The sequence below is a fragment of the Saccoglossus kowalevskii genome, chromosome 11, assembly GCF_978046115.1.
Source record: "Saccoglossus kowalevskii chromosome 11, keSacKowa6.1, whole genome shotgun sequence".
Taxonomy (NCBI): domain Eukaryota; kingdom Metazoa; phylum Hemichordata; class Enteropneusta; family Harrimaniidae; genus Saccoglossus; species Saccoglossus kowalevskii.
Genome location: NC_140651.1, coordinates 27,682,681 through 27,703,424, shown reverse-complemented (window position 1 = coordinate 27,703,424; position 20,744 = coordinate 27,682,681). Strand labels below are relative to the sequence as shown.

Here is a 20,744-nt window from a genome sequence, read left to right as displayed (position 1 = left end):
GCCAGCTTAGTTTCATAGCTTTGTCCCTAGGGGCCAATTTTTTTTTAAATCAGAACTCTGTAGAACGCATATATTATAGACTTATACAGACTTATACGGTGTCTGTACAAGTCTGCGTTAAGAGTGCATATTTTATATCACAATACCTAATATATTCTTCCTCCTTATACTCTTAAATTACAACTCTTGATGAAATATCTTACAAAAATGATCGCAGAAACTCAAAGAAATATTGATATTCACGGCAAATGAGGCATTAGTTATTTATACACTAAATTGAAGAGGAGTGCGATTATCACACATTTGACCAAAAAAATCTTGAAACTTTGCTAAATTATTCATTGTGACCCCAGTACAAATTTTTAGATTTATAAATCACAGATTCTCAACTGTGTGTATTCTGTCTATTTCACAATCAGAATTAATTACCGGGTGAACTATTGTTTCGACAGCAGCGGAGAGATTGCATTATACAGACAGATTTTATATCGCTTTTAATGTGATTTGCCCAAACAGTCCACCGCGATGGCGACTAAATCAGCGACAAAGATTTGCTCTCGGGATTGACTGTGATAATTCCTGAACAAGATACGATAGTCTTAGATAACTATAAATATTCATGACGTGTATATTTAAACGCCACAAAAAAGGTTCCAATTTTACCACTCAAGACGCCCCACTGACTGCCCACTGAATGCAAATGAACGCCCTTTTTGATATAAAACTCTCATTTTACTTTAATGCGTAAGTACGTGAAGCCTCTGGAATTCGCACTTTCTTGTAGCGCCAAGGCTTTCAAGTGTATTTTCATGCGATAGCGGAGATTACAAAACGTACATCCCGGGAATCCATGCTTTTAGCCGTGACGATTGATTGCAAAAGAAATTTGTAAATAACAAACCACGTGATGTGCCCGGCCAAAATAGTTACCCTACTTACAGGGCAGTTTATACTATTTATGTTATTCATTAACGGGGTCGTTTAACACCTGGAGATTCGACATTGTTTGTTTCCGTTGCTACTGATTCATTGTGTGTTTCCATTGCTACTGATTCATTATTGTGTGTTTCCATTCCTGCTGATTCGTCATTGTGTGTTTTTATTCCTGGCGATTCATTATTGTGTGTTTCCATTCCTGCTGATTCATTATTGTGTGTTTCCATTCCTGCTGATTCGTCATTGTGTGTTTTTATTCCTGGCAATTCATTATTGTGTGTTTCCATTCTTGCTGATTCGTTATTGTGTGTTTCCATTCCTGGTGATTCATTATTGTGTGTTTCCATTCCTGGTGATTCGTTATTGTGTGTTTCCATTCCTGATGATTCATTATTGTGTGTTTTGATTCCTGGTGAATCGTTATTGTGTTTCCATTCCTGGAGATTTGTTATTGTGAGTTTCCATTCCTGGTGATTCATTATTATGTGTTTCCATTCCTGGTGATTCAGTATTGGCACGACTTGGTGGGACTAGTTCGTATAAACATAACTTAACTTAACTTTGATTGTATTATTAACAAGAGATGACTTTAGCACACATGCAGATAGTGATACTTATGATACTGCCCTCTATAGGAACAAATGTTGTTTCAGATAAATCAAATGAACAAATGACTTTTTTCATTTATATTTATTTTTATTAATTGATAGAAACTATGTATTTTTAATGATACAATAAAATTATTATAATGATTGAATTATGGAATATAGTTTATTTATCTAGGACACATGGCATGTCTTCCACCATCTACAGGTATGGACACTCCTGTGATAAATGAAGCAGCATCGGATGCCAGAAAAGCAATGGTACTGGCAACTTCATCTGGTTCACCGACTCTACCCATGGCATGGGTCGTCTTGCTTCTTTCTAAAAACTAAGAAAAAATATCCTTTTAAGATGCAATTTGAACAAATACATAATATTGTTTGATACTCCATACTGTCAACCAAATCGGATTATTATTTATCATAAATTAATAACGAAGACACACACCAGTAATCATCTGATGACTAATTAAAACAACTAATATGATGCAATTGTTATTTATTGTATGTACTAAGTAAAACAACCAGTGTAGATGCACGTTTCATTGTTTCATAAAATGAATAATTGAATTTTTGCATTTCATAATAAACTCTAATCCATGTATAATTCAATACTAAAAATGAAATGTTCTCATCCATATGCATGATTCTTTAATGTTAATAAAAATGGCGTGACTTGTATAGCCTCTGTTTATCAATAGAAAATGTGATTTACGGGAGCACTTTTACAGATGCATACATAGGAGGTCTGATAAATATATCTCAATAATTTGACGTCATGTTGTTTTATTATGCATAATACAATTGCTTTCTTAGTTATCCTGGCCTGTCTTATAACAAAGATCCTCTAGAAACTAGATAAATACAATTTTCAGAAGCCATGATATCAACTTAAGATGTATATAGCTTTGTTTATAGTTGAAACATAAACATGTTAGAGATACAAATCGATAATCTGATGCCTGATTATGATTTTTTAACATTAAAATGAGTGACATTCAGTCATCTTGTATCTGATAGTCAGATAAGTACTTGTCCATATTGAGAGATATTGCTCCGGAACAGTATTAATTAAAACAAAATTGACACTGGTCAGCCATTTTGAATACATCTGTATATCTATAACATGATGTACAATGAATATATCAAATTTGAACATAATAAGTCAAATTATGTAGGAGAAAAAGCTCTAAAACCCCATTCATTAAAACAAAATGGCTGTCAGTCAGCCATTTTGAATCAGAATTGAAAAATAAAATGACGTGCATCAGGGACCTTAATGTATTATGTACATTGTATGTACCAAGTTTTAACAAAATACATCCATAAATGACCAAATCTGGTTCCAGAATGCCAGAAATGCTTGATTTTTTATGAATTGTTTGCACAAAAATGGCTGCAATTTGGCCATTTTGAATCAGATATTTCTGTATTTCTATAACATGATCTACAATGAATATATAAAATTTGAACATGATCAGTCAAAGCATGGCAGAGATATGGAACTAGAACTGCATTCATTAAAACAAAATGGCTGCCAGTTGGCCATTTTATATCAGATCTGAAAAACAAAATGACAAGCATCAAGGTCCCATAATGTCCAATGTATGCACCAAGGTTGAACAAACCTATCCATAAATGCTTGATTTTGATGATTTTTTAGCACAAAAATGACCACCATTTGGCCACCTTGATTCAGATCATGAAACAAATTGAGGTACATATGTATAATATTATGTATGATGTATGTGTAACCATTTTATTTTAGCATAGTTATGTCATTCTATTTTACCTTTGCATATGCTTCTTCATCAAGACCACCTCTTTTTTGTAGTTCAGTTTTTGTTACACCAGGACTGTAAAAAAATATGTTGAGATGGTCATGTTTAATCACTGATGTAGAATATTATATATGTATGTGTTATAGAAACTGTCAGTTAAGAAGATCAGTTAATTATTCTGCAGAATAAAGTTTTGATATGATATTATAAATGTATAGATATATTCCAATCTATCATTAAAGCCATCATCCAATAAGCACGGTTGCAATGGAGCGGACAATTCACGGCCGCCACTACAAACAGATGTGTGATCATGTTAGGAAATTTGATCGCAGTTAAATTGAATGATTTGATTGGGCGCACCAAGAAGCTAGATCCATCAATCAGCATTCTTGTAACAGCAACTTTCATCCATTTTAAAACTAAGTCAATAAATATTGCCATCTTATATCACATCATAGCTCAACTGTCTTCAACATGTGACATTCCCAGGGAAACGCATCAATATAATTTATTTCATGTTCCATTTACCATGGAAATGCACTAGAGGATGCGCTGAGTTGTATTTCACTAACAATAAATACAGACTTAAGTGGGAATTCTGCCAAGGTATATGGTGAAGCAATGGCTGAATAAATGAATCATGGCTGGTCACGGTGAAGATGCATTAAAGCGGTACAGTTATGCATATATTCTCTTTCCCTCACCAGTATTGATATTAATTGCTCAAATTTTTTCATAAACAATTGTTAATTAATTAATTAAGACAAGTCATTGTCAATGACACGTCCCCGTTCCGTTCATATTTGAGTGACATATACATTCAAAGCAGATCATGACCGAAATGCACCTGCATATGTACAACACATTGTACTAAATCTGAACAAAATCTATCCATGCATGACTGAGATCCGGTTCCGGAATTGTGAAAATACGTGATTTTGATGCATTTTAGGCCTTAAAATGGCCATCATTCAGCTATTGTTAAGCGGATCATGAAACAAATGCACATATCTATTTGTGATATAATGTACCATGTGTGTGTGAAGTTTGAACTTGATCAATCCAGACATGTCTCGGATACGGATCCAGAACTGAATTCTTTAACAAAATGGCTGCCATTCAGCCATTTCGAACTTGATCCGAAAAAAAAAAATGACGTGCATTATTATGTTTAATGTATGTACCAAATTTGAACGAAATCCGTCCATGCATAACTTAGATCCGGGTCCGGAATAGTGAAAATGTGCAATTTCAATGCATTTTCGGCCTTAAAGCGGCCCCCATTTGGCTATCGTTAATGAGATCATGAAACAAATGCACATACATATTTGTGACATGATGTACCTTGTGTGTGTGAAGTTTGAACTCTATCAATCCAGACATGCCTTGGATACGGATCCAGAACTGAATTCTTTAAAACAAAATGGCCGCCAGTCGGCCATTTCGAACTTGATCGAAAAAAAAAAAGACGTGCATCAAGGTCCTATTATGTTTAATGTATGTACCAAATTTGAACGAAATCCGTCCATACATAACTGAGATCCGGGTCCGGAATGGTGAAAATGTGCGATTTCAATGCATTTTCGGCCTTAAAGCGGCCGCCATTTGGCTATCGTTAATGAGATCATGAAAAAAATGCACATACATATTTGTGACATGATGTACCTTGTGTGTGTGAAGTTTGAACTCGATCAATCCAAGCATGTCTCAGATACGGATCCAGAACTGAATTCTTTAAAATAAAATGGCCGCCAGTCGGCCATTTCAAACCCGATCCAAAAAAAAAAATGACGTGCATCAAGGTCCTATTATGTTTAATGTATGTACCAAATTTGAACAAAATCCGTCCATGCATAACTGAGATCCGGGTCTGGAATGGTGAAAATGTGCAATTTTGATGCATTTTCGGCCTTAAAAGGCCGCTATTCGGCTATCGTTAATCGGATCATGAGAAAAATGCATGTGCATATGTCCCATATAATGTGTGATGTATGAGTGAAGTTTGAACTTAATCGGTCCATGCATGTTCGAGATACAGGTGATCACGGACGGACGGACGCACGCACGGACGCACACAGGGCAAAACATAAGTCCCCGTTTTCGGACTACGTCCGAACGGGGACTAAAAAGGCTTGAATCTAAGGTTTGCATCACACTTGTACTTATAAGACTGATAACTGGAACACATAATGAAACCAACTAGAATACTTACTTTACTGAATTCACTCTGACATGCTTGGAAGCTAGTTCTGGAAATGAAGATATGTTTCAAATATTTGTTAACACAAATAGAAACATGACTTATATAAATACAAATATAAAAAAAGTGAATAAGCAATATTATAAGTCATTGTCAATTACATATTCCCTGTTTGTATATTTAGTTGAGTTAACATTAGAGAGTACAAAATAAGTTTTGAACACAAGTCATATAATGACATATGAGTTCACTGAAATGGGCAGTATTGATTTTTTTGCTGAAAATGAATACTCGTATCCAAGTAAATTTGGGATATTTCTCGTGTTGTAGCCACGCCCACCTATCCTGAAACAGTTGACAGTTTCCGGTTTTCCGACTCTCGCCGAAAGTGCGCCACCAAATGACAAAATGTGAGAGTAAGTCATACCCCTGAGCAGTAATAACACTGGTCATTCAGTATACTTTTAAATGATATACATTTTTCGGTCGGCGTTTTTTTCTTTTTTTTTGTCTATTTTTTTTTTTTTTTGAGAGAGTTTTTAGATGTTGTGTTGTGGGCAGTTGCAGTGAAACGTGTAGTCATAGTGTACGTATTCACACATTTCTAATCGATCCGAAGGTGAGACATCAGTGGACGAAAGCCACTTAACCTCAGATTCTTTTTTTTGTTTTGGAAAAACTGTCCTCGTTCATGAAAAAAAACACAACTAGGTTTAAAGAGAAACGCCGACAACGTAAACCTGGTGCAACTCTTTTGAAAGAAATAGATTACGGACCAGCTCATGATCACCGAGGCGGATTTCAGAAGAGAGAGAGATGTCCGGCAAGTGTTTCAAATGAGTTGACTTTTTTTGCGATCCTGATTATCGTTTTATAGAGACCATTTAGTCCCTCAGTGTTAAGTAAAAGGTAGCAATAATTCTGACAGTGACACGAAAACGAAGCGTCGGGCAAACAGGAAATTACACAGCACAAACGTGTGCCGGTGTCTGTGACAATCACGGTGACCAGCTACACCAGAACGAACATATTTCGCATCTAACTCGACCCCATGCAACAAAAATTGATACTATGTGTTCATTATGGTCCATTCTTCCTCGACGAACAAGTACATAAGTGACAATTTAGTCAAAGACGAGAAAACTGCACAAGAAATTTGCCTTATTTACACGTATCGGCAATGCAAGCTGCCATGCGACTTCCCCTTCTGACGTCACAAGGGGAATTTCTGTATGCAAATGAGAAGCTAATGAGGAGCCTCGTTTTAAAATACACAAAAATAAAGTTGCCGTAGACTGAGTTTAAAACACATTTTTTCACTTAAAAAAAATAATTCATGCTTAGAAACATAAAAATTAATAATATTTATGTATCAATGGATAATTTTAGGCGTGAAAATCGCAGCCATTTCACAGGCACTTTAAAATGGTTGCCATTGGTTATCACGAGTCAGATAGTAAAACAAAAACATGTGTATAGCTGTGACATGATGAATGAATCTGCTCAGGCATGCCCGAAAAATGTTTTTTGGGACTAAAATAGTCAAATTTCAACAAGCGAAAAAAAAATTAATGTGCATGTGTATCTCATCATGAATTGTATTTTTACGAAATCTGAACCAAATCGGATCAGACATGTCTAAGAAACGTTGATGTATGGGTGAACAGACAAAGCTCAAACATAATTCTCATTTTAGACTCTGCACAACAGGGACTAAAAAACAATTAGTGTTCTACAATTAGTTATACAAAATGGTTGATAATTATGGTGAATTTTTGAATTCAGGTTTATTGTACAATTTAATGTATAACGTCAAACTGGTGTTTTATATACATAAACAGATTCCAGATTTATATCAGTTACAGTAATTAATTGATGTTCTTAAAAATAGTAATCATGGTAAAAATTGTTTATTTCTGAATATCGGGTGTTGCCTAGTTACTAATATATAAAAGAAATCACCCTGCACTAGATCGTACATTGTAAGTCTAACCAAAGGCAATGAGATGAAAATGAATTGGGATAAATCGAATTGTGGTACGAATGTGTCATTTGTGAATAGGGACGATTTGAATGAATCCACCAGGTATATAATGTATGTCTAAATATATACAGTAAAACCTGTCAAAACCGACCATGACTGGGACTGGGACTGGGATCTATGGTCGGTTTTCAGAGGGAGTCGGTTTATTCAGGGTGGGCGTGACTTTGATTGAAACAATTACATGTGCTGTAAACACGGGACAAATGAAAGACATCGGAGTTTGCCTCCGGTGATTCTACATGTATTTACAATGTGCATTTATTGTATTGTTTCCATAAAATAATTTACCAAACAAGACAAAAATATTATGGTATGTACATGACATCAATTAACATTAAAATAACTATTCGAACAGACCGGGTAAGTATTGTGTATCGTAACTGAAGGCGTCCATTTTGGATGACATCACAACGTAAGTTCACGTGAGCTACATGTAATTATAATAATTTATGCAGACAGTCGATTTTGCTGTTAAGTCAATCACAGTCCCTCAACTGTGAGTCAATGAATCAAATTATGATGTAAAAAATCATCAACTTTTGACTACTTTAAAGAACATCTTTTTTTTTCAACGATTTTGTTTTCCGTTCGAATTATGAAATTTTGGATATCTGTCAAGTAACTGGAGTCTTTGTTCTGTAATCTTGTCAACATGTCTAGCACATCGCCATGCGTCAAGTCACTGTCGTTGTGGGGGTCAATAATTTGACTGTCGTTGCAATTTATGTCATTGTTGTCTATAGATTCATGGTTTTCTTTGTCTGCAATAAAATTCTCAACAATCTGTTGCTCCCACTCGCCATCATACATTGCTTCAGTCGGTATACGTTCATCAAAGTGGAGGTATTCTACAACGCTACACTGTGTTTGCGGGTCTGCAACTTGCTAAATAAGGTTTCCGAATTATTTGTTGTCGTCTGCTTCTTCGTCATCATAAATTTCAATCTTGAAGCCCCCTTTACGGAAACATTCGAAAGCACAAAATTGTCGATCAGAATCGTTATGGAAAGAAGAAAACTCAATGTCTTTTGAGCGTTGAAGAAGTGATAATGCAGTGTGCTTCACCGCAATTGAAGGTGATGACCCCGATCATTTGTTTATATCCGGGGTCATTATACTGTCCAGACACCACGCGATGCGTGGGCGTGTGGTGTGAAAAATGTAATCAGTTGCCATTGTTTTACACGGGACGTTACTTGTAGTGTGAGATTTGGTATTGTTTCTGTGACGTTTGCGGAATTTGGACACAATGCACACTTTTTAGGTCGGGCAGACCGAATTACTAGACAGCGGATGTGGTGCAACTGGTCGGATGGTCGATGTATTCAGTGTGAATTTTGGACTTGGGACCGATCAATGCGGTCGGTGTTCGGAGTAAACAGTGGTCGGATTTCACAGGTTGTTTTAACATAGGCGTCTATGGAGAAATTTCGGGGCTACATAAATCGGTCGGTTCTGACAGTAGGTCGGTTTATCCAGGGGTCGGTTTTGACAGGTTTCACTGTATCTGTAAAAAACACAAATTTCTGTTTTGGTGTAGTTTATTATGTATTTTAGTAAAAAAATAAATTCTGGCAACCAACAATTTTGTACTTGGCTATCAAATTTTTCAGCTGGCCACCAACAATTTGAAGTGGCCAATGACTACTAGGAAAAAATTTAACTTTGAGGGCTGCATTGTATAGAATAAAAGAGAATCACAAAATTTACTCCACAGATGACAAGAGGATTGTGATTGGATTATATTGTTTGCAGAGCTGACTTTTAACCACTCACCAAGTGCGACACATCTTGTCATTTGATCCACAGCACTCTTTGATGTACAGTATGCTAACACTCCAGGAAACTGTCAGAGATATTAAAAAACTGCTTTTAGTGATATTGAATTTGTGTAAGTTGCATGGCTACTCGATGTGTTGATTCAAGGAGAGGGAGCTGAGGGGTACTTTCAATGTATACAAATGTGTTGTTAGATGGGGTCCCTTCTTTCCTCTGAGCAAATCTGGCACTGGTCCACTTTGCTATTTCTCCTAGTCAAATAAAGTATTAATTTTGCAAATAATATAAAAGCATGGCTCTGAAAATTGTGCCAAATTAGCGCATTACCCCCCCCCCCCCCCCGAAAAAATTCATGAAAGTGAACTTCTTGTTATTTGGCAATGGTGAAGAATCCTTTCAAGCAAACTGTCCTAAAAATATCATAAAAATTGGTCCACAACCTTAATCGAACATAGATCAATCACCGCTGCCGGAAACATTTAATTTTTGCCAAATGTAATAAATGACATACTTACTGCTCGTATACCATTAACACTGGAAACATTTACAATGCTGCCTTGGGACTTTATAAGATGAGGTACAGATAGTGATGTCAAGTTGAAAACGGACCTAAATAGCAACAATCATACACCAAGTAAGAATTTGTATTTACCATTCATGTCCTTCAAGATTATAACCTTTTGAATGTAATTGATTTTCCTGGTGTTCAAAGCCAATGGTAAATCTGTAAAAATATATACCAGCTCTGGAAGGATTACAACACGCCATGCATGGCACAGTCCCCGTTAGTTATCAAATTTAAGATATATAGTTTTGTTTATAGTAATATAGCTGGAATATAACCATGTCAGGAATATGATTTTTTAACAGTAAAATTATTGACATTTGTATCTGATCGTCAAAAAAGTACGTGTTCATATTGAGAGATATTGCTCTGGAACAGGATTCAAAATCAGCCATTTTGAATACATGTTTATATATGATATGATGTATAATGAATATTTAAAATTTCAATATAATCAGTCAAAACAAGTCGGAATTATGGGTCTAGAAGCCCATTCATTAAAACAAAATGGCCACCAGACAGCCATTTTGAATCCAATCTGAAAAATAAATGATGTGCACTAGGAACCTGTAATGATTAATATATGTACCAAGTTTGAACGAAATCCATCCATAAATGCTTGATATTTGATGATTTTTTAGCACAAAAATGGCCACCATTTGGCCATTTTGAATAGGATCGTCAAACCAATATATCTGTCTATCTATGACATGATGTATTTAAAATTCGAACATAATCAGTGAAAGCAAGTCAGAGATATGGCACGAGAATCACATTCATTAAAACAAAATGGCCACCAGTCGGCCATTTTTAATCTTATCTGAAAAACAAAATTATTTGCATCAAGGTCCCATAATGTCTAATGTATATACCAAGTTTGAACAAAATCCATCTGTAAACAGCCGAGAAATGCTTGATTTTGATGATTTTTAGCACAAAAATGGCCGCCATTCGGCCATCTTGAATCAGATCAAGAAACAAATTAACGTGCATATGTATAATATCATTTATGATGTATGTGTGAAGTTTGATTGTGATTGGTCCAGGCATATCTAAGATACAGGTCCGGACGCACGCACAGACGCACGCACGCACGCACGCAGGTCAAAACATAAGTCCCGGTTTTCGGACTGCGTCCGAACGGGGACTAAAAATGACCATTTGTAGAAATACTGAATAATCAAAGAAAGCTAGATAGAAGTCTTGGCTGCTGAGGGTATGTTTTGGAGGCATGAAGTACAAATTAAGAATACTGTATTTACTATTAGAAGTACATCTGTAATTCACATATTGATTTCTAGCTCGCACAATTTATTCTCAGGTTTCCCTGGTTTCTGGCATTCTGATGAGCTATTGACAATCACATGGCAAAATCAATCCCCCAAATGCAGATGAAATTGGAACGTTTTTACACAAGAATGCGCAAATTTTTAAGGTAATGTCATAACTCAAATCTTTATTGCCTGTGGTGTTTGGCATGCCACATATGCGTGAGATATTAACACAAGCAATCTCTCGGCTGAGATAGCTCCGTTGTTAGCAATGCACGTTTCAATTAGAGAATTGAAGATTTCATCACAAGATGAACAGATTGGTCAACCCGAGGTACTTATATGTTCAATATCAAAGCAATCGGACTTGCAATTTTCAACACTTTTTACCAAAAATGACAAAAATATTCATCAAAATTAGAGAAATGAGATATAATCACAAAATTAACAAATTTAAGAGGTACATGCACACCAAGTACCAAAGCAATCAGACTTATAGTTTTTAAGAAGAAACTGAAAAAGTTGACTGGGACAACAAGAGACAATCCCTCATACACTGTAGGATAAGCTCCGCTCAACAAAGTCAACAGCAAAAATAAAAAACGTTGATTTTGATTGCTGCACAGATCAACGCAAACCAAAAAAAGACAAAAAGATAAACATTAAAAATTATTAAATATAAATTCATACATACCTAACATTAATATCCATCATTTTATCAAACTGTTCCAATGTTGTTGTTTCTATTGTACCTAACTCAATAATTCCAGCATTATTCACCTGTAAACAAACATGTACAGTCAGCCACATGCCCTTAAGCCTTATTTTTACAACATTTTCTCATTGAATAGTTTCTCAAAAACATTCTATTTAATTTCACACATATCTAGTATAGTATGTTTATTCCATACTATACATGTAGACCTCTGGCCCAAATGTACAATAGACTCATTAGGTATACAATAGTTTAAGGAATACATTATATAGACGACAAAATAATTAATATACTCTGAGAAGTTTGTCTTGTTTTTTAAATGCGAGGTAAACAAATTTAGCTGTATTACGTATAGTGGAAATTTTGGTACAAATCATAAGCTTGATAAATTCATGCGTTTTGTATTCAAATACACTCGATTTTTGAGACAAAATCACAAGGTTTTTCGGTGCTAAATTTGCAAAGACAAACAAGTCGCATGACCATACCGATGTACATGCATTCTGTGAATATTTTGCCTATCACTTTGTCGTCCCTTTCATCAAATATTCTATTTTTTTTAACAAATGCTTATTAGTGTTTTTTCTTTATAAAAACTCATCATCTTCCTTATGTCAAAACTTAACATTAGGTAAACAATAAGATTATTGACAACATGATGAGTCTCAGTGCTATCATTTTCCTCAGCAAAATTTCAGAGCAACATTTTGCCTATTGTTAAATATTACTCTATTATTTGCTTAATAAATTTGGTAAAAAATAGACATTTTATATTTGTTACAGCTTTTGATCAAAATTAAAAAATACAAGCCATGCATGGCACAGTCCCCATTAGTTATCAAATTTAAGATATATAGTTATGTTTATAGTAATATAGCTGGAATATAACCATGTCAGGAATATGATTTTTTTAACATTAAAATGATTGACATTTGTATCTGATCGTCAAACAAGTACTTGTCCATATTGAGAGATATTGCTCTGGAACAGCATTCAAAATCAGCCATTTTGAATACATGTATTTATATATATATAACATGATGTATAACGAATATATAAAATTTGAATATAATCAGTCAAAGCATTTAAGAGATATGGCTCTAGAAGCCCAATCATTAAAACAAAATGGCCGCCAGTCAGCTATTTTGAATCCAATTTGAAAACTAATATGACATGCATCAGGAACCTGTAATGTCTAACGTGTGTTATAAGTTTGAACAAAATCCATCCATAAATGCAATAAATGTTTGATATTCGAGGATTTTTTCAGCACAAAAATAGCACACTTTGAAAAAGATCATCAAACCAATATATCCGTATATCTGTGACATGATGTATAATGAATATTAAAAATTTGAACATAATCAGACAAAACAAGTCAGACATATGGGTCTGGAAACCCATTCATTAAAACAAAATGGATGCCAGACAGCCATTTTGAATCCGATCTGAAAAATAAAATGACGTGCATCAGGAACCTGTAATGTCTAATGTATGTACCAAGTTTGAACGAAATCCATCCATAAATGCCAGAAATGCTTGATATTTGACGATTTTTTAGTACAAAAATGACAACCATTCGGCCATTTTGAATAGGATCGTCAAACCAATATATCTATGACATGATGTATAATGAATATTTAAAATTTGAACATAATCAGTCAAAACAAGATATGGATATGGCACGAGAACCACATTGATTAATACAAAATGGCCGCCAGTCGGCCATTTTGAATGTTATCTGAAAAAAAAAATTATTTGCATCAAGGTCCCATAATGTCTAATGTATATACCAAGTTTGAGCAAAATCCATCCGTAAACAGCCGAGAAATGGTTGCTTTTTATGATTTTTTAGCACAAAAATGGCCGCCATTCGGCCATCTTGAATCAGATCGTAAAACAAAATGATGTGCATCAAGGTCCTATAATGTCCAACATATATACAAGGTTTGAACAAAATGCATCTGTAAACAACCGGGAAATGCTCGATTTTGATGATTTTTAGCACAAAAATGGCCGCCATTCAGCCATCTTGAATCAGATCATGAAACAAATTGACGTGCATATGTATGATATCATGTATGATGTATGTGTGAAGTTTGATTGTGATTGGTCCAGGCATTTCTAAAATACAGGGTCGGACACACGCACAGACGCACGCACGAACACACGGAGGTCAAAACATAAGTCCCCGTTTTCGGACTGCGTCCGAACGGGGACTAAAAAATATAAACAAAATTATACAAGTTTAAATTTTTTGAATGGTGACAAAAGTTGATTTTTGTGCTCAAAAGTTTAATAGCTTTTATATTTTATGGCGTTGAAACAAGTTAATCAGAAAATATCTTGGAATTATATGTAACTATGGTGACAAGCAGTGATTATTTTGTGTAAGCAAACAATGTATTTTATGCATATGTTGTATACATGGCATGGCACAGTGCCAGATAATTACCCACAATCCTATGTATTTGGTACTAACAGATATTGGTTTATAAAACCCAGAGTTTAAGATGTATCATGCATTCTACAGACACACATTTTGAAGGATTTGTTTTAATCTTCTGTTTTCCAATACAGTTATTTTTTGTTAGTCAGTGATTTTCATGAATAATATATAAATAATTTATTTTAGCTGGAGTTAATTTTTGCTGAAAGACTTTTGAGGTGTTATGTAAGGATTTTTTTTACTGATTTTTTGTTGTTGAGTTGAATGTAAAATATTGGAAAAAAGTATATTCACTGGATTTTATTTTCACTATTGAATTTTCCTTAAAGTATTTTAATGTAACAACTACACTGACAATTCTTGGATAACCAAGAATGGATGAACCAAAGGATTTTGCATGTTGGAAGATGAGATATCTGACTGAGTACTTACTAAGATGTCAAGTTTACCATAATGGTTGACAGTGCTATCAACAAGATTCTTCACTACTTCATTTGATGTTATATCACCAGTAACCAGCAGCGGCTGCAAAGTGAAAAACATTTAATAAGTTAACAGGGGTTTTTCTAGAAAATCTGCAAGAGGGGAGATAGGGTTGATAATTCTAAGTTAAAATGGAGAATTCTATGGCTTCCTTGGGGCCAAAATTACTATCAGTTGAAGACTGTGGCCACATGTGATCCCTGGTCATTCAGAATTTTATGGTTGCCAGACTATCTGCTCCCTAGGGTAAAGGGGCGCATGGCCATGGCATGAGGGCGCTGTGTTCCTGTTTCCTTGTTTAAAAAAATTAATTAGTTAATATCTCCCCCACAAAAAGTTAAGTTGGCTCAAGTTGAGCTCAGTTGAGCTCAGTTAAGCTCAGTTGTTTTGATTAATGAACATTCCTAACTATCACTAACCAGATATGTTTTAATGACCTATTCTGTTTTCAAGTTCAAGGCATACATAGTATTTGTTTCCAAATCATATTAGAATCCTCTTTTCCCATATATATATACCAACTTACCTTAATTAATAACCAAGTTCCAAGTTCCAAATCACATTCCTGTTTGTAATATGTCATATGCTCAATAGTTTCACAAGTTTTTTCCATCCAACAAATCCTTTACTTAATTTTTTTCCTTTTCAGATTTTTATGATAATTCCATATATCAATTCATTCAAGATAGTAAGTAAATAAAGTTAAGAAGTTGGCACTAACAGCATGCACTTTGTCGCAAGGCCTCACTTGGGTACCATGATGACCTTGCCTTGCCACAGTTGTATTCAAGTCAAGAGTGGTGACAATATCATAGTACAGGCAACACTCACTTATGAGTTACTGCCTCACATGGCCTTACACTAAGGTAACGTGCTGGCCTTGTTACCATTTAACTCAGTGAGCAAGTTGCATTGTGGGTTCTGTAGCATCGATGTCTGCATATGAAGTAGTTAAACACTTGTTACACCGCTTGTTTACTGGTCAAAAATAGATGTCTTAACCTTTTCACCACCAGACTTTCTCGCGACAATTTTTCTGAACTTTTTTTCCTATACTCTTCAATAATTTAGGAGCCAACTGACAAAATTTGAGTCAATTCTCAGTTTTTACTCAAAACATTTTGCTATTTTCGTCCCAATCTTCTGAAGGAAAATGCAGACTATAAACAGGACTATTTTGTAAATTGTGATGTATTTTGAAAAAGTAAGACCAGAGCAGGGCAGCTTTGGAAAACTTGATCTACCCTTCTAGACAATTTCACACTCAACGTGCGAACATACTAAACTATGTCTGTGTTAACCACTCCTAACAACACAAAGGACATGCACAATTTGAATATAAAAACAAACACAACCAGGAAGTCCGACCATCAGATGATATCATAATGACAAATTACCGCCATTAAATGCTATGACCTCGAAAACTGACTAAATAATTTTTTTCTAAATTTCGTACCAACACAATGGCAGGTATATACTTCATATTTCAGCATCCCTGTCAGAAAGTATCAGTCTTGCAGGATTATTTTTAATAATAAGCACCATAAAAGCTCTACACACAAAATGTACAATTTAAATTCCCAAATGTAAAATATTTGCATATTTTTTTATTCACGATTTTTGTATCAGCCATCAGAGCAGGACAGTGTTCAACAGGTGGGCGGTAATTTCAAATGCAGAATTGCCACAGTACTGTAAAATGACTAATTATCACTGGTTTAAATTTCACTGATGTACCATTTCAGGCATATTCAGTGGGTTTTAATTAAATTCACCGTTTTATCATTTAGATAATGTGTTCTATGCTAAATTTTACATAATCACTGGGTTTATATTTAGCGCATTTCCTAGTCAGCGAAATAAGCAAAATTAAAACCCAGTGAATAATTAACCCCTTTACAGTATAAAGGGGGTCAATTTAGGTGAAATAATTAGGTAGGGTAAAAAAAAAGTGAATTCTCACCAGTACTCTAGATGGCGCTATACCAAAATAACACACAAGTTACCAGGTTTTCCCTATTTGTGAATGAATTTAATAAACAAGACTCCTGTAAAATAAAATGCAATAATATGATCAGAAATACCTTAATACATCCTTGCTCTTCACACTGCTTACCAGTGTCTTCTAAATGTTGTTGATTTCTTCCTGTTAATGCAAGTTTTGCACCAAGTTTTGCAAATAATATGCTCGTAGCTGCCCCAATACCAGAACTAGCTCCTGTTAAAAATAGGACAAAAATGCTATAATATAAATTAAGCTTACTATAATACTGTGCATTGACCATTATTGAGATGACCATTCTAATTGGTCGATTGACACCATGTGCAGTCCTGTTATCAGATGTTAACTGAGGTCAATGTACACACAAGATTGTGTTATAATCAGAAATATCGAGCGCTTTCCCACATGTATACAGATACACATTGAGATGATGTCTAATTTTCATCTGGCATCCAAGTATATGTTTTTGCATGTTGTTTATTTATAAAAGTAATACAAGTAATGCAAATATCTTTTGATGTGCTGCTCTGCACATTAAATTTTACTATTACTACTTTTTAAAAACCACCATACTATCAAAATTAATAGTTTACATGACATCACAAAAAGCCTCCAAACTTAAAGCGAGGGAGTCGTCACCTGCGCATGCGTCAGATGGCCATAGTGTGTCATTGTTTACAAACAAGCGTCCACCCATGACCCTTTGCGTTTTTAGCGTGTATTGTAATCGTCGCTTGGGACTCAATTTCCACGCTATGTGCTGGTGACACCCTCCTGCTTTAACATTAATGAACCCCCACAGCGTCGTATTGAAATGAGCGATCATTGTAATAAATAATTTTATATTGCATTGAGATAAATAACCTTATTTCATCAAAGTAACCATCATCAATTGTGTATAGCACGTTATTAAATATAAAAATACACCTGAATATACTTCACATTTGTTGAATCTCACGTGATGTTTTGACACCACAATGAGGCCAAACTTTGTTTGTCCTGTTTTTATGTTTGATTTCATGCATAACTCGGGATCTTAGAGTGAACAAAAAACGGCTAATTCAAAATGATTGGGTAAGACACAGTTACTCTATCAATCCGTCTCTAGAGGGCCAAACACAAAGTTAATGATATGCACGCTCATCCGCAGGGGTGAATCGTTTATTTACCCGCAACACGTACTGTTTCAAAGAAATTTGGTCAGTTTCGAGAGCGGCCTATAGATGGACTGTGGGTAAGAGTTCTTTAGGGCCCCTCACCCATAACTCTAATCCTAACCTTGCCCCTCTATTTCAACTGTATATACCGGTGGTACCCCTCTTTGGGACACTTATTTAGAGGGCCATATTGTATTACAATAGGGGGTTAGGTTGGGGTGAGGGGGCCTCAATTTGCATAGTAGGGTTTAACCTTGTAATAATGTACCAATCAATGTCAACTCCGACCCTTCGCCCAACCTCGGGCATTATGGAGCAAGTATGGGGCTATAATCCCGGGACACTGATAATAGCGGGACACAGCTGCTCCAGAGGCCCAGGTTAAAGAAAGTGTGGAATGGGGTAGGGGGTGCTTATCATAAGCAAGTCGTTTTTTGGTTGCCCTAGCGGTCGGGTTTTACATTGACTGGCGCATAATTACCACCTAAGAATGCCGAATCGTCTAACGGAACACGCCCCCAAACATTGACTACCGGAGTTTCAGTCACTCTAATGACAAGACCAGGCATTGGAATACAACACTCGTGGGTATGCACATCGCCAAATTTTCATCGGAACTCAATAGTTCACTGTAGTCATTCTATAATACACACTGTACGAGAATGTAGTCTGTCAGTTGGTGTGTGTTTACCTGTGATTATCGCTACCTTGCCAGTTAGCATCATTGGCGACGCCATCTTGCAAAGGAATAAATAAGTCACATGGGTAGTACGACCCCCCTAGCGTAGTAGCATTAACACAACGAACAAGAAACTCTTGAAAAACGTAAAACCCATGACAAAATTTTGAAGAATATGAACGAAAGCTATGGAAAACACGATAATTCCTGGTGGTGTGGTGGAGGCGTGGATTGGTGGTGTTTGTCAAATGGTTAAAAATCTAATAAATCAGCTAGAGTCAACGTTACCGATAAATGTAAAAAAAGTCGTAAATCTCGTTAATGACATCTCGTTAGTTCTAATTAATATTAATTACTACAGAGTAATATATAAAAATAATAATATAATTAAAATAATAACTCTCTATCCCCAGGTAATTATAGAAAGGGGCCTGTCGATAAATCAAAAATAAATTCTTTAACTAATGTATTCGGGTAAATAATTTTAATATAAGAGTATTAGCATAGCAAGATTACTTTGTTATGTTTTCAGACTCGATCATGAGTCTACAGTGGTTTACTGAAATAGTGTTTTTTGTTAAAAGTAGAAAATGACTGTAAGTCTAGAATTAAAAACTAAAATAGTGTTGTTATTTTTTTTAAATGGTGGTCCTATGTCGAAACACGAAACATAATTTTATATGGGAAAACGAGTAGTTTTCTATTACAATTATATTGATGCTTTTTCATAAAAAGCACTAACTTATGAAGCCTTTTCAAGATCTTTCATCGATCTTACCCACACTGACATATGGCGCTTAAGTATAGGTTTTTTGGAAATACAGTATTCGTGAACGTATTCGGTATTATACAAGTAATAATTTGCAAGGTATCTCCAATAGATTCCCGAATAATAAATTATTTACCTTTGGTGGTGTATCAAATAATTTAACTTCTGTTAATATCAGAACATAGACTTTCAGCTGAGAAGTCTCTTGTTTATTTTTGGTGTTTTTTTCAATGAAATAAAATATGGGAGTATGTAAATGGAGAAAGCCAGGTTACAGTGATAGTCGGGTTTCAGAGAAATTAACACGTTTATATACTTCCATATTTTATTCAATGAAAAAACAAAACAAATAAGAGACTGTATGCAAGTCTAATCAGAACACATATACGTCCTTTATCATGTTTTGTTCGCAGTGTCGTCTTCGTATTAAAGTCGACAAAGAAACGATCAAGAGAAATCAGCGTAGACATCAATTCTGCGATTCGAACTAATTTGTAAACGAATATCACTTTCTTTCATTACGCCCGTTTATGTAAGTGTGCCTTCTGCGCGTTTCTTATAATCCATCACATTTCACAAAGTTTACCATTGTGCTGAAAACACACGACATTGCAATTCTAAATTTATTGTGTTCCAAGCCAAACAAATCCAGTGTGTAAGAACTTGCTATAATATGACCTATCAGATTGAAATATGTGACTTTCAGACATTCTCAGAAAACTTGTTTTCGGGTGAAATAAACAATACAATATTTCTACAATTGCATTCATATGCTAAGTGTAATTGCTTCAGATAACTGTGGCATATTTGTAAACCGGCATTGTCTTAGCTATGTAACTGTTCCATATTTTGCACATTGGCTAGGACTGTGCAGATTTTATCGCAGTGTAACGTCTGGGTCGACAAAGATATAGACTTCTTACTCAATTATTGAAAAGGTTGGACAAGGAATGGGTTCAAACCCACAACATCAACCACAGCAGGTTGAGTCTCTAACGATTGGGCTGTTGGATTGAATTATTCATTAGCAAATGACAAGGCTTACAATACATTTTTTGTATTTACGTAAATTACTTTATTTTATCTAAATTAAAATAAGATGACACTAACTTATAATACATCGTAATGCGTTAAATGTCAAGAGTTATAATTATATGGTAATTGAACATTGTAAACCACACGTGCATTCATATGAACATTGTAAACCACACTTGCATTCATATGGAGATTATAAAAACACTTATTCTATGAACGTTGCAAGCCACACTTGCATTCATATGGGTTGTAAACCACACACTTGTTGTAT

At 35.0% G+C, this 20,744-nt stretch overlaps 1 protein-coding gene across 1 annotated transcript; it reads right to left on the bottom strand.

Moving 5' to 3' along the window:
* Positions 1–1,611: 1,611 nt before the first annotated feature.
* Positions 1,612–18,753, bottom strand: LOC100369216 (uncharacterized). Its single transcript, XM_085505513.1, has 9 exons — positions 18,682–18,753; positions 16,916–17,049; positions 14,781–14,873; positions 11,879–11,964; positions 9,864–9,957; positions 9,346–9,415; positions 5,538–5,574; positions 3,334–3,397; positions 1,612–1,870 (listed from the first exon to the last, which is right to left on the bottom strand). The coding sequence occupies exons 1-9, from the start codon at positions 18,725–18,727 to the stop codon at positions 1,712–1,714; spliced, it is 783 nt and encodes a 260-aa protein (XP_085361639.1). The 5' UTR covers positions 18,728–18,753; the 3' UTR covers positions 1,612–1,711.
* Between the last annotated feature and the right edge of the window lie 1,991 nt (positions 18,754–20,744).